Source organism: Apteryx mantelli, chromosome 13, assembly GCF_036417845.1.
Source record: "Apteryx mantelli isolate bAptMan1 chromosome 13, bAptMan1.hap1, whole genome shotgun sequence".
Classification (NCBI taxonomy): Eukaryota; Metazoa; Chordata; class Aves; order Apterygiformes; family Apterygidae; genus Apteryx; species Apteryx mantelli.
The window spans coordinates 12,536,109-12,550,733 of NC_089990.1; the positions used below are offsets into that span (position 1 = coordinate 12,536,109).

The 14,625-nt window shown below is 35.9% G+C and overlaps 1 protein-coding gene across 1 annotated transcript in view; it reads right to left on the reverse strand.

The window, feature by feature from the left end:
• Window positions 1-14,625, reverse strand: part of LOC106487552 (connector enhancer of kinase suppressor of ras 2-like) — a 243,618-nt gene that overhangs the window by 5,780 nt on the left and 223,213 nt on the right. Inside the window, 1 exon segment of the mRNA XM_067303896.1 lies at window positions 8,198-8,269. Within this exon segment, the coding sequence (XP_067159997.1) occupies window positions 8,198-8,269 (72 nt within the window).

Below are 14,625 nucleotides of genomic sequence, written 5' to 3' on the forward strand. Positions count from 1 at the left end.
TTGATCTAATGCTCAAAGCAATGCTCTGCAGTTCTCAGAGCAATGATCTTCTGCTGTAATATCAGATCTAACACTGACTCATTGTATGGCCTTCAGCAAATCACCCTATCAATGTCATGACTTTCTTAAGTATCCAACGGAGGAAATAACATACTTACTTCTTACTCGCATAGAGTTATTACAAGAATTAGCTTACTTGCAAAACTATAAAAATATGAAGAATTGTACAGTAATATTGCTTTGCCTTTCAGCATTAAAAAGAAGTAATAAAGTAAAATAAAAATGGAAATGGTCATTAGTTTTCACAAATATCAACTGCAGGGTTAGAACTGCCTATGGACAGAGACACATTGTTCATACCAACATGGCAATTACTCATCTTACTATAGTGAAGGAAATAAATTTCCAATGGATTAACAGGCTTACTGAACAGCTTATTTTCTACAGGGCTCTCCACCATAATTTCATTCAACAAAGAACATGCCGATCACTTGAGTGACATCTGCTTCTCTTGAAAAGTATATTATTTACTGCAGTAATTGAAATGACAGCATACCCTTACTCATTATTAAGCATTTGTATTCACTGTTCTTTAACTATTTTTCAGTAACTGTTGAACAAGCTACTTTCAAAGTTATTTAAAAAAGGCTTTTTTAATAAAGCAAGATACTTCCATTTTTATTAAGAAAACAGACAATCAAGCTTATGAAAAAGTTTACCCTGTTGACACTCTATTTCCCTGGAAAGCCTGGCATCTCAGTCATTTGGTTCTGAACTCCGTGTTGCATGCCTTGTACGCAAATGTCAAGTTCAGGAAGGCAAAGGGAAAGTGTGTCAGAATTAGAATCTTTTAAGGCATAGATGGCTGCACGTTTAATCAAAGATCAGGCAGCACAAGACCATATGCTACCCCTGTCAAGCAGCTATAGTGAAAAAACAAGATAATTTGTCTCTTTTGTTCAATACAGCTGTTCCTCTCATAGCACTTTGAATTCCATGTGATCACAAGGAGACATGACATATCCTGGCAGGTACAGGTATATCAGTCTTACGTGTACATTCTGGCTCCCTCACTCCTCTTCCTCCACAAAACCTAGCTTTTTTTCTTCTTTCATAAATTTTTGTTCTCAAAGGTAGGTAAACAACAACTTACGCAGTACGCACTTCATGCTAGGTACTACTCCGTGCTTGAGTGGGTTTGAGTCTAGGCCACACAACAAACCACAAGGTTTGCATTCTACATACAGATTAGCTGTGATGCACATGCAGCTGTACTAAGTGTCCCAAGGATACTTTGCTATATCTTATCTTCAGCCCACTAATTCTGTAGCAAAAAAAATTACTTCTCTGGTAATAAACAAAATAGCATCTTATTTATGAGTATCATTGTGTATCAGAGAATATACACACAATAACTTTATGACAGACTATGATTTCAAATAAACCCAATAATAAATCCTAAGGAAATCTAGCAAAACAGTCACAGAAACTCATTCAAGTGGAACTTCTCTTGCCAATATTCAAATATATTTACAAACGCATTTGTGGCAGCACTAAAACTACTTGGTCAGGCAAATCAAAAAGGACTAGTGATTGTTGAGAGAAGCTTGGACTTTGAAGCTGTTACTTGAAGGAATCTATAGAGATGCTATTCAGATATTCTCTTCATTAGTCAAACAGGGCTGCAGGATTTCACTCTACTGTGACCTTGTCCTATTGATTTACCATATTTCTCTAGATAATTCTCCAAAGTTCCTGGGCATCCACTTACAGGCAACTACTTGTTGCTGCATGCATCTACCACTTCCCTTACTGGCTATGACACTATATATGCTCCAGCAGGTGCAACGTGGTATTCCCCAGATCTTCTTTCTACCATTCTTACAGCAGTACAGGTCAGGGATGGACTAGCTGCAAAAATAAATCCCAGCCAAGGTTTCTTAACATTTATTGCATGCTATGATTTTACTCAGTGATTCAAGCTTTTAGCTTAGTAAGTAATGGACGGCCCCAAAGAAAGCACTGGGAGGGTTTTTTGAAGGGATAAGGCAATTTACTTGTGAAATTATGTAATTCTATTTTCACATACTCTTAGAGGGCTTCACTAGGCACGCTTGAGAAATCAGATCAAATAGGCCAAACAATACTGTTAAAGGTCCAACTTATATATGCTTACATATGCTACTTATTTCTATTACTAAAAACTTCAGATTTTACAGTGTTGACTTAATAGCTCTAGTATAATGTCACAATATATAACTGTAACACGTTTATTCATCATTGAGGGGAACAACGCTGTTCTCAAAAATTTTGCTCTATTAAATGCAGATGAACCGTTTGACTCCCAGAAGAATTGTATCAGTTCAAAATGGTATCTTAAGTTAATTTTATAATATAAGCTACCACAGAAAACCAATACAAATCCAAGCCCCTGTGTGTTAGGGATAAATTCAAACCTGAAGGCTAACTGAAGGGAGGAAAATAAATTGAAGAAGAGAGGAATTAGGTAGCTAGCCAAAACGCTGCAACTTTAAAGACTTCCAGCTCTGTACTAGTACTTCCTGGTGCAGTATTTTCGCCAGACTGAGCACCGTGGAACAGCTATACTATTGCACTATTCACTCCCACATACTCCATGGATTCATCCCACCTCTGGGGCCTGCGACTAATTCTGATCAGAAAATGTTTCAGAGGTTCTGCAACTCACAAGCTTTTGTGCATGAACAATAAATTCAGCTCTGAAGGGCAGGCCTGAAGTGGTCTTAGATACGGGCAGTATTTTTCCTACATTTGAAACAACTTCTCTTTATATGAGCATAAAGAAAGAAGGGGGAAAAACTGCAGTTCCTGTTAACTTGCAACAGGTAAGTTCCATTTCAGAGATTCCTTTCTGAAAAGCATCTTTCATATTCCCCAGAATTTTCTCTTTGCATTTCACTGGATAAGGGACAGGAGAGTAAGAGCTCTTCAAAAACTTTTTCTGCTCTATTTCTTAAAGAGCAACTAAAATTAGGACAGACAGATCTGAAATGATTACTCTTCTGCTCACTTCTCCAGGAATTCTAATAAGGGCATGTGTCTGAAATTTTTAGTTGCAAAGATCTTTTCTTAGGTGTTATCTTACTTGTGATTGAAAACTGAAGTAAATTAAAACTGTAGAAGATCCATTAACATGGGCCCACTGCCTGAACCGACAAAGATCTGTCAAGAAGGAGGCTAATATGCCCAAAATAAAAAGACAGCTGACTGAACTTCAGTAATAAAAAATGTGCTGAATATCTGATACTTAATTCTAGCAAAAATAAACAGGACGGCTTAGTGAAAGCCTTGAGTAACTTGCCTGGCTGTATTCCATACATAAAAATACAGAGGATAGGCACCCTGAATTTTGCTTATCATCAGTAGAGATTTAATTCAGAATCCTCCAATTTTGAAACAGTTTCTCATTAAGAGAAATATTGTAGTACAGAACGTTCAGGTCTTGAAAAAAAACCTGAAGTGACCACTATGATATCAATCTATCACTCTATGTTTCAGTGAGTAAGAGACATTTGTATTTTTGAATGAATACAAAAATTTTGTGGGAGTTATTTATATTGCAAAATTAACCCAGTTATTCAAAACGTTATCAAACTATTCAGACTAAAAAAGCAGCAATAGTTTTTATTTAACATTATTTAACATTTATTTAACATTTGACTAGACTGTCAATCCACTGCACTGCCTACTTCATTCACATGGAAATAAAGTAGAGAGCGTAAAATAACTAAGTATTAAATTCAGTGCTAATTTCCTTAAAAGTATTAAACCCACAGACAGGATGTGCACGGTATGATAATCTGTGCTGAAGCACTTTATCAAGGAGTACCACATGACCATGACAAGAAAAAAATGAGTTCATCAATTTCATTATTAATTCATACCTATGAATACTACTGTGCTCATGTAGACCCGACAGAGCAGCTGAGCATTAATTTTGCAAATCAAAGTCTGTCTGTAACATGCAACACAGCAGGCAAAATTCAGCTGCAACAGAATAACTCTATCTGCTTCAAACAAATCCATTACTACTAACTGGTATATAATTCCTTCAAAGTAACACAGTATTAAAGGCAGATTAAAACATTCTGGAGTATAAAAAGGAATTTAGTGAATCTGAAGTAAGAAAGTGAGTAACAACAGCTGTCAAAAGAAAAGCTGTTGGTAAATGCAGCTGAAGAAAATATATGTGCTCTCTGCATAATGAATAAAGAAATGCTATGTTGTTCTTCAGATTAGAACTACTTCACTTGTCAGTGTAAAAGACTTACACTGCTATTGCCATGGAAAATTCAATTAAATGTTGTGGTGAACAGCAGAAGTGCAAAGTAAAATGCAGAGTATTTACCCTATATCCTCAGAACACATGGTTAGCACTTTGTTGGGAAGAAAGAGATTTGGCAAATTAGTATTTACAATTTTCATCTATGAATCTTGCTTACTTATTTCAAATGTCAGATCACGTATCTGGGTGAAGGAATTCCAGGAAGCACAGACAGACTGGAAGGAATGCCCAGGAATATTACAGAGCTAGCATAGTAATCTGTCAATTGCGTTGGGCACTGGAACTATGATTACTCCACAAGAACAGAGCATTTCTGAAGGAAAAACGCTACAAAAAAAATACTTCAAGGGGAACTTCACCCTTATTTGTCTTCTCTAATGTGAAGCAGACCCAAATGTTAGAAAAAAGGCTTGACCAAATTCCAAACTAACATGTCAGTATGATATCAGGATAGAACCTGGCACCTTTCCAACTGTTACTCTTCATGGAGGCTGTCATAAAGACAGCTTTGTTGGCTGTCTCCCCAGTATAGGAAAGTCATTGAATATTGCAAGGGCAGTTTATCAAATGTATGTCAGGGCCACCTGATTTTTCTTGAGTCAGAACATTTTATGGTAAAATAGAAAGATATGATCAATGGCACTTCAATGAATCATAGCTATCAAAACAGCTAAAATTGAGGAGAAATTCTGTTTTTTAAAAAGTAACACATGATCCTCACTTCAGTTTTGGATCAAGCAAAACTCAGCCAGATTACACAACTGAACAACGGAACATTACTAACACTAGAAAAATTAATTTTCAGCAAATTTATATCCTAAAAATGACATAGCCAGCCATAGTAAGATACTCCTGAGTACTGAACATCTTGTTTAAGTAAATGATGAACTGGCCTGAGCTGGCTCAATACACCGAGTCTTATACATCAATACAGTGTTTCTTGAAGGGCTGTGTAAACCATGAAATGTAAACTTTACATTTAGAAGCAATTTCTAGACATTATTGTTCAGAAGATAAAAATCCAGCTATATCCTGAAGTAGTTCTGCTTTTCTAAGTCTGCAAACAGAAGGAACTAACAGGCTATAATTCCAAGTTTCAGCAATCTGCGCAGTGAAAGATTTAAGACTTCAAAGTACATCAACTTTGTTGCATGTGTGCACTCTCCTGCTTTTAACCTCAGCTGGGAATAAACAAATCTCTGAAGTAACAGAGAGGAGGCAGACTATTTGGCTCTGCCTTTGAGGATCAAAGGTACCTACCCACCTTTACCTACTTCTACCTTAATCACTGAATCACAGGATAGAAGCACAGAGTAATTTAGGTTCGAAGAGATCTCAGGAGGTCATCTGTTCCCATACACCCTGCCCACAGGAGAGCTAACTTTAATGTTGGATCAGGTTGTTCATGGCCTTGTCGGTCATGTTCTGAATGCCCCCAGCCCATCCAAGCACATTTAACAACCAATGGCAGTGCCACCAATTGAACTTTGCTAGCCTTTGTCTCTCACTGGAAAAGTGATGCAGTGGATCCAACACCTCTAAGATGGTGCAGTCTGATTGCCCCATGAAAACGAAGATTATCTCTGAAGGTCAAACACCAACGTTGCAAATGATTTCACTGTTTTTAGTTTTAACAGAAAACTCTGATTATGCTGAAAACATGAGATGAGCTAGAGAATTATTACTTTTCCATGAGGAAGATGACATGTTCTGCTTACCTTCAAAGAACCAAATCTGAAATATCAGGTTATAATGTAAAATCTCTTCTGAAATAGCATGAGGTCATTTTCCTTAACAGTGTTATTTAACTGATCAACTGAGTGATAAAGTGACAGTTGAATAATACAGCTCTGGGATAGTATCACCTACTATTAAATACTATCAATAGTAAGTACAGCAAAAAAAACAAGTGCAAAGCAAAATCTGGTTGAATAGCAACAGCTGGAAGCATAATGAGAATAAAGAGAATAGAAAAAATCTTGACATTTTATAAAAGTTTAAATATTTAATAAGGTACAAAATGCTGCGGTTTAGAAATCTGTTAACACCTCACAGGTTGTTTAAAGACATAGAATTTAGAAAAAATCCTGTTTACAAAGTATGACCTCAGAGTTGGATTGGGGAAAGGAGTCAGGAAGATGTAGTACCAAGGAATACAGCAGAAGCAGGATGTGCAGCAGGGAACTGAGGCAGAGCAAGGGAGAAGATTTAAAACGAGAACAAGCTATGTTTTGTGCTATATACATGCTGGCTGGCTGCCCTTATGAGAACCTTTTAGAATAAGCAGATCTTACTCTTAAAATCCACAGAGACTACAGATTCATCATATAATGACCCCATAGTCATTAAAAGGGAAACTTGATACAGATCCATTTGTAATAAGAAGAATGGGGGACTTGATTCATATTTCTTGTGTTGAAGGGTTCAACACACTCATCTAATCCAGATCCAGATACAATTCTGAATTAATTGGGATATCCCAATACCCATCAAAATTTTTTTGGGGGAAGTGGCCTCAGTTGCAGAATTATCAAAGATAAACCCAGGCACTAACATTTCCTGTGGTACAGCCACTTCTTCCATAGAGGCCAGTCTTTTGGGAACTAGTGAGACTTGAGTTATCTTTGCATGTACTGACTAGAGTTTCAACATGAAAGGGGTGGGAGGCTCTCGCTCTACCAATCTATATCTTTGTTTTTAGGACATTCTTCTGGAAGTTCTGGATGGGTGGAAACACTATTTCAACCAAACACACTGAGGGGAACTGAACTGCAGGTCTCCCCCTCATGTATTTTTAGCAAGTCATCCATTTATCAGGATTTCATATATGAATTTGGTAGTGCTACCTGCAAAGAGGTGAGCACTTCTCTCAGCTTTGCCATTTCTGTAATCTGCAATGGGTCTGATCTATCAACGAGTATTCTCTGAGCGTGTTTACTAGGTAAAGCTCTTCATGGAGCTTGCGCAAAGAACACTTTTCCTGTATCTCCACTGGAAATCAGGCAGGAGATAGGTGCCCAGTTGCCAGACTAGTATAGTTCTGGAATACACAGAAGCAGAATTTGGGGACATGGAGATTTTGAATTAAAAAAGGAAAACGCCTATTTAAGTTGAGGCACCTTCAGAATCAGGCATTCTTACTAGATCTAACTTTAAATATTTTAAAATTTCTTTCTGGTTTAAAAGAACATGCCATTTTAAAGTGGAGCAATATTTTCCTTAAAACATACAACACACCTAAAAACGAAACAAATAAACATTTTGTGTTAAATGAAACAATACGATCAAACCAAATCAATTTTTGTCTTTTTATTCTGGCATGAAAAGTGCATTTCATTAGTTCAATTCCATTCCTCTTAAAAAGTAATCAAATTGCTTCTCTCTGGTTTTAGGTAATGTCAAGTTACTGTGGATCATCACCAGAGCTAATTAACTATCTTATCCCATCACATGGGCATACCCTAAGCATGAGCTTTGGTATATATGCATTGTTTTTATATAATAGAAACATTTAGCCTGCAACATTAATAAGGACAGTTCTAGCCTTGATCTACGAAAGCTCAGAAGTGTGATAAACTTTATGCCCATTAAAAAACAAAAATTCTAATGAATTTAAATGAGGCCAACACAACCAACATTACTAACATACATTTACAAAGTTGTGCCATGTGGCATGACAGAAAACCCCAACAAATGTAAAATGAGCCACAAAATGTAATACTGTAAGTACTTAAAATCAGTGGTGGACTAAGTGAATTATACTGAGAACATTATCAAATCAGCAATACACTATGCTTCAAAAGCATATTTCTAGGTCAGATGGAACATTTTTTTCAATTATTAGAGTATTATGATGAAGAATATATAACTTACCTATTCATTTCTTCAAGACAGTCTGTTGCAAAGTAGAAGCTCTTAATTTTGGGGTGGCATGCTTTGAAGGCACTGTAAAATAAGCACAAAGAAGAAAAAAAAGCCTTTTCTTTCAAACAGTTTGTCTATACAGATAAATAGGATTCACCTGCTCTGTGATTCTTCAGCATGTTATAGGTTCCATAGCTATTTTGAAAATTCAGCCTGAATCTCTTGCTGAATAGACTTATAGACACATTTCTACCAGTCTGATTACATCTACATTTGTGAGCTAACTGGTACTAGTTAAAAATTTCAAAAACCCTTGAATCACTTAGAAATGTAAAACCTTTCAATAACTACTGATACTATATATCTAAAAATTACTTGGGTGAATTTGTAAATGTTATTGAGTGTATTTAAGTACATATTACTTGCATTCCAAAGGTCAACTATTCTAAGGGAGTTAGAGTTTGATCCCATGGCCTTTTCTCTTGTATTTAAATGGCTGTGGGTTTGTGCCCTACTCAGACAAGGGAATAGAGGACTGGCAATTTACTGGGTTATAGCTGTTCCCTATCTTCACAGTAACTTTGTATTAATGCATAAGACATATGCATTTAGCTAAAATTTTATTTTACATTAATAAAGGACGAAGAGAAGGAATACAAAGATGACAAAACAGCTGGTAAATTCATGCAACTGGAGATGACATTAGAAACACAACACTATCCAATTCTCTTTACTTAATCATAAGATGCTAAGACATCTAGAATAAATTTAAATAAATGAATACGTTTCCTAAATTTGATACATTTTAAAAATCCTTAATCATAATCTTTGTTCTATTTGAACTTAACAGAAACAATATGGAAAAATTCTAGGGAAAATAACAGGCTGGTTTGCTTTGCCTGGAAGTAGATAATAAAAGTAGACCTAACTAAGTATTCGCTCCTAACTCAAGCAATTGCTTTATCATCTTAAGCTAAAATCAACCGTATCTCCGGCACTTTTCATCTTAATCTTCTAGTCTTTGCAGTATTTTTTCTGCAATCAACATGAGACAACACCAGTTAATGCAGTTAAACTTCACTAAACCCAACAGAATTACACTGAAAATGCTGTACTAATTTTTGTACTTCTATCAGCCATGCACTCAATTTCTTGTCTTTTACAGCAAAACCTCCTGTGTGACTGAAATTTTTGCACTGAATTTTGAATTGCCTGATATTGAATTTGCACTGAATTTTGAATTGATCATGTCTTCATGCTCTCTGCAAACTTTGGTTTAGGGTTCAAGATCATCCTTTTTATATCATCCTCTTATCATGCTCCTTGAATGTTTTTCATTCATGCATTTTATTCTGCTAAAGAACTCATCCCAGGTCACCAGAGAGCTGGTTATTACATATCCATTAAAGTACAACTTTTCTAAGAAAAGATTACTGTTTCAAAGTACATGTCCCTATTAATGTAGGATATTCTTTCTTTAAAAATTCACTTCCTTTGTTTCAACTGCTTCATGATTAAGTGGGCTTTTAGGCTGGGAAACAAAAACCTCTGGTAGTCCTTATTAAAAGACTCAGGTGAGAAAGCTAAAGATTTCATCATCAGTGAAATCACCCTGCAAGACAGAAGATGATAACTCTGCAAATGGATATGTGACAGTAGAGAATTCTTTTTTTTTATATCATTGATTTTTTTGGTTGAGTTTCCAGACTTTGATGACAATACTAAACATGCAAGGAAAAAAACCTTATTGTACAGTTATCAATACCATTTACACTACACCTCTTCCAGCAGCCCTATGATTTTTTTAAACTGTGTCATTGTTAACATATAAACAGGCCACAACAGTCAGCCCTTCCAATTTATGTTCATGCTCAACAAATAACTAAAGCTTGTCACATTTTTCTTCCTCTTCAAAAACAGCATTTTCATGATTATCGGGTTTCTGTTCATTCATACCATCCACATCTACAGTTTCTTTTACGGCTTTTCAGATCAAAGCCAGGTATTGCATGCACAAAAATTCAGTCCTCTGATGATACCTGTCTTCCCTCTTTAATAACGTGACAAAGGACCATCCTACTAACTTTTGATAGCCTACACAACTTTGGAAGTTGTCACCTGCCTTGTTCATTATCAGCGCACTGGCTTTTATTTTACTGTTTTTCAAATAAATTTTACTGTCTTTTTGCATCTTTTTCACTTACAGAACATTAGGCACTTTTTCTTAAGACACCACTTTGAGCAACTGATTCAAGCACTAAATATAGAATCATCTGAAAGATGCTTTCAGCAAATCAATTTTTTAACTTCATAGGCAGTGGCCAGTGGAGGCAATCTTTTGCTATGGAAATGTAAGTAGTATATATATATTTTAACAAATATTATATTCTGTCAGTATAAGGGATTTTGGCTATCAGAAACTAGAATGAAACTAAAAGGAATGTATCCTAGTATCTCAAATCATAAGATGAAAACTGTGAAAGCAAGGAATTTACCCTCTCCTAGCTGAAAAATAAGTACCAAACCTAGGCTGATAAAGAAGATTAATGAGCATCCAATTCTTTAAAAACAAATTAAAGAGACATCTCTCACCAATTCACCTAGGTGCATCTGATCCTGCTTGGGCAAAAAAAGACTATATAGACTTTTCTGCTTTATTTCTGTCCTGTAAATCTATAAACTATAACTTGCTATGTCCTAATCTGTTCAAAATAGGGAGAGAAACATCATGGTCTGTAACAGCACTTCTCAAATAGTAACATTCAGAAATATATTTTTTTTGATAGTGTATCTCGCTTTAATCTGCTTCTAGAGTTCTTTGTACTGAATTACCTGGCCTGTTATAAAAAAAGAACAAAAAGAGAGGGAAATGTGATACTCATAATGCTATATAAAAGCATGCAAGGGAAGAGCAACATTAAAATTATGTTGTAACGGAAGTGCTGCACAATAAAAACTGGAAAGAGACTTGTCTGCCCAAGTCTGAAGAAGAGTAGCCTGGGTGCGCGTGCACACACACACACACGTTGAATTTCATAAAGTTCCATACAGACAAATATGAAGTTATGCACCTGGGCTGGAACAATCCCCTGCAACAGCACAGCCTGGATACTGACTGGCTAGACAGCAGCTTTGCAGAAAAAGACTTGGGGTCCTGGTAGACAACAAGCTGAACAGGAGTCAGCGGTGCACCCTTGCAGGAATTAAGGGTACCTGCATATTTGGCTGCACCAGAAAAAGCACAGCACCTGTTCAAGGAAAATGATTACTCTTCTGTATTTGGCACTTGTGAGGCCATGTCTGGACTACTCTCTCCAGTTCTGCATCCCCCCCCCCACCAACAGAGAGACATGGACAAACTGGAGAGAGTCCAGCACGGGGCTGCTCTGACGATGAGGGGGCTAGAGCACATGATGGACAAGGGGATGCTGAGAGAAGGGAAGTTGCTCAGCCTACAGAAGGTAAAGTGGGAGAGGTGATTGCTGTTCTCAGTTACCTAATGGGGGGGTTAAAGAGAAGACAGAGCCAGATTCTTCTTGAAGGGTTACTGCCAAAGGGCAATGGGTAACAGTCATACTTTAAAGGAGAGATTCTCATTAGATATAAGGAGAAAAATCTTCACAGTAAACGGTGGTCAGCAGAATAGGTTGTCCAGAGATACTCAAAACTGGTCAAGAAAAGGTGCTGAATAACCTCAACTAACTTTGAAGTAAGCTCTGCTGTCAGCAAAATTTTGGACATGAGGAACTCCAGAGGTCATCAATAATTAATTCAGTATATCACTGGAAAACTAAACACACCACAAAGCACAGCGTTCTGCTTAACAAGTTTTTCTTTCTGGACTGTTCAGATTTAGGTCTCACCTATAGCAATAGTTCTGAAACTTGCCAAAATCATGTTGCTGTTATTTCATTTACAAAAAGGGTCGAGCCAGAATGGCTGTCATTGGTTCTGTATTATAATGGCTCTAAGACAGAATTAGTTTCTTTTATTAATATTTCCTAGTATCCTAGGCATGGTTGTGTGTGCATGCTTCAGCTTCATTCCTCTGCCACCTAGGAAACAGAGAATTGTCAATATTTAGGCTTAAACATTATATTTCTTTTATTGTTACACTGTAATTCATGGTCAATTCTATGTATCTCACTATATTTTTCATATCACAATCTGTTCTCACAGGTAGCTTTTGAGGCAAAAAGTCTTAGATTTCTTCTTCCCCCCTTTTGTGATTCTAGATTTATGAGGAGGTTAATTTATAGAGTGAAGTTCTTTAAAAAGTGCAAGTTAAATTAGAAATCACTGGAGTAGGGTATCACAACAGGTTTAATTGTGTAGCTAGCACAGTATTACTAGTATAGTATACTATACTATTGGCTAGGTTAATTTGAGGTACTGAATAGCAGCATGACAACATCTTACACAATGGGTAGTAGTGGATTGTCATGGATTGTAATGTAATTAATGGACTGTAGTATACGTAAAAATGCTTTTTATATAGAAAACTTTTTTAAATGGTATAATCCCTAAGACCTCCCTCAGTTGAGCTGTTATTTGAAAGCTGCTAAGAACAATAACCGTGTTTCTTAGGAAATTTTTGTGTGAATATAATTAAAAGGAGTATTCTTATCAAAAACATTGAATTTCAAGATGTTCAAGAACATTAAAGACTATTGTTTTCATTAGTTGCAACTTAAAAAAACCCTATCATTCTTAACTGCCAGCTTAAAATACTGACCTTTATATGGTAACTACTAGATGTAAGAATTAGATTAGAAATCATTACACATGGCATTATGAAAAACCTGTGATGCAGGTTTACACTATTAATAGCTTAAATGCAAATTAATGTTTTCTGATGTAGTGTTATTAATAGAAATGCATACAGTAACAGGCTTTCCTAACAAAAGTTCTGCAAAAGAAAGAGATTAACTGCAGAGAGCTATTTCTGTGCAGTTTCATTTCTCATGAAGATAGAGATATATTAAGCGTAAGTTTACTTTCGGGCAGAGGGCCATCATAAAACATCTTAAATCCATAAAACAAGACTTAAGAGGTATTTATGTACTGGTTTGGCATCTGGACATTTCACCTGCAGATCCTAACCTCACTAACTACTTCAGATAATTAAAAGGGTTACAGACCGTTATTACAAGAATTTGTGACATTTTAATGAAGTGAAATGGTCAAAATATCCAATCCATACAAGTCAACACCAGACGAAAAGAAATAAGCAAGCAAAAGAGGCAAGACATTCTTGCAATTACTATAAATATTACTACCAGAGACTTCAATTAACAGACAGCACAGCATGTATTTTGCAAAATGAAAATAGTGAATACATGGGAAATCCCCATTAGGATGGAAACTTTTCTGATGTCCACTAGATGGCATACGCTTGTTAATTATATGTACTGAATTTTAAGATTTTAATGCAAGAGATTTTGATCATTATGTGTTTTTAAGTGTACTCTGATCAACCTCATGATCTTTTACTTGCTTAGTGTTAATATGATTTTAGTATCAAATATTCTAATCGTTGTTACTCTCCAACTTTGTATTTCTTGCTGCTTTTTACTCCCTTCATGCCAGCTGACTACCAGCCTTCTCCAACTTCTCTAGCAAGAATATATATATACACACATATATAGATATGTGTACACACACACACACACACTACATAGAATGACAGATTAGAGATTGGACACAGTACTCAACAAGTACTAAGCATCTTCTTTACAGAACTTAATTTTTATATTCGAAATAGAAAGTCAATATTAAACAAAATATTCCTGCATTGTTATACCACTTAAGCATGATACACTGTTCTCATAGGTATCCCATCAGAAAACTCTGCTTTCAGGTGGTCAGAACTCTGTGCAGCATCTCCACCTTCTGTTCTTCCATTTGCTCCAACTGTCTTCCACTCCTGAGATTTAAATATTGGCTCAAATTGGACAGAATTATGTGGTGGATCTAAAGAATCTAATCCTCTAGATTAATCCTGTTAAAATATTGCATGATGGAGTTCCTGCTTGTAAATAGGATCATTTTCCTCAAAAGGAAATTTTCATACATGAAAGAATTAAAATGAAAATACTGGATTTTCAAAGTCAACCTTTTAAAAGTTAGAACATGACAGAGTTATAGTGATAAACAGAACTGTACTTTAGTTCCAGTATGCTCATATGATATGATACAATCTATAATTATGTATTTGAATACTGCATTCTCATAGGAACCCTAGCCCAATTAGAATACAGAATGGAAAGGCAGGAGAGATGAATCAGGATTATGCAAGTTAAGACTACTTTCTATAGGACTCCAGTCTCAGTTGTTAAAGAATTTGTGAATATGTCAGATAATGCAGAAAGAGAAAGAATTGTTTCAAGGATAAATCAGTTAAATGCTGCAAGTCTTATGCAAAGGAGTTCTCATGT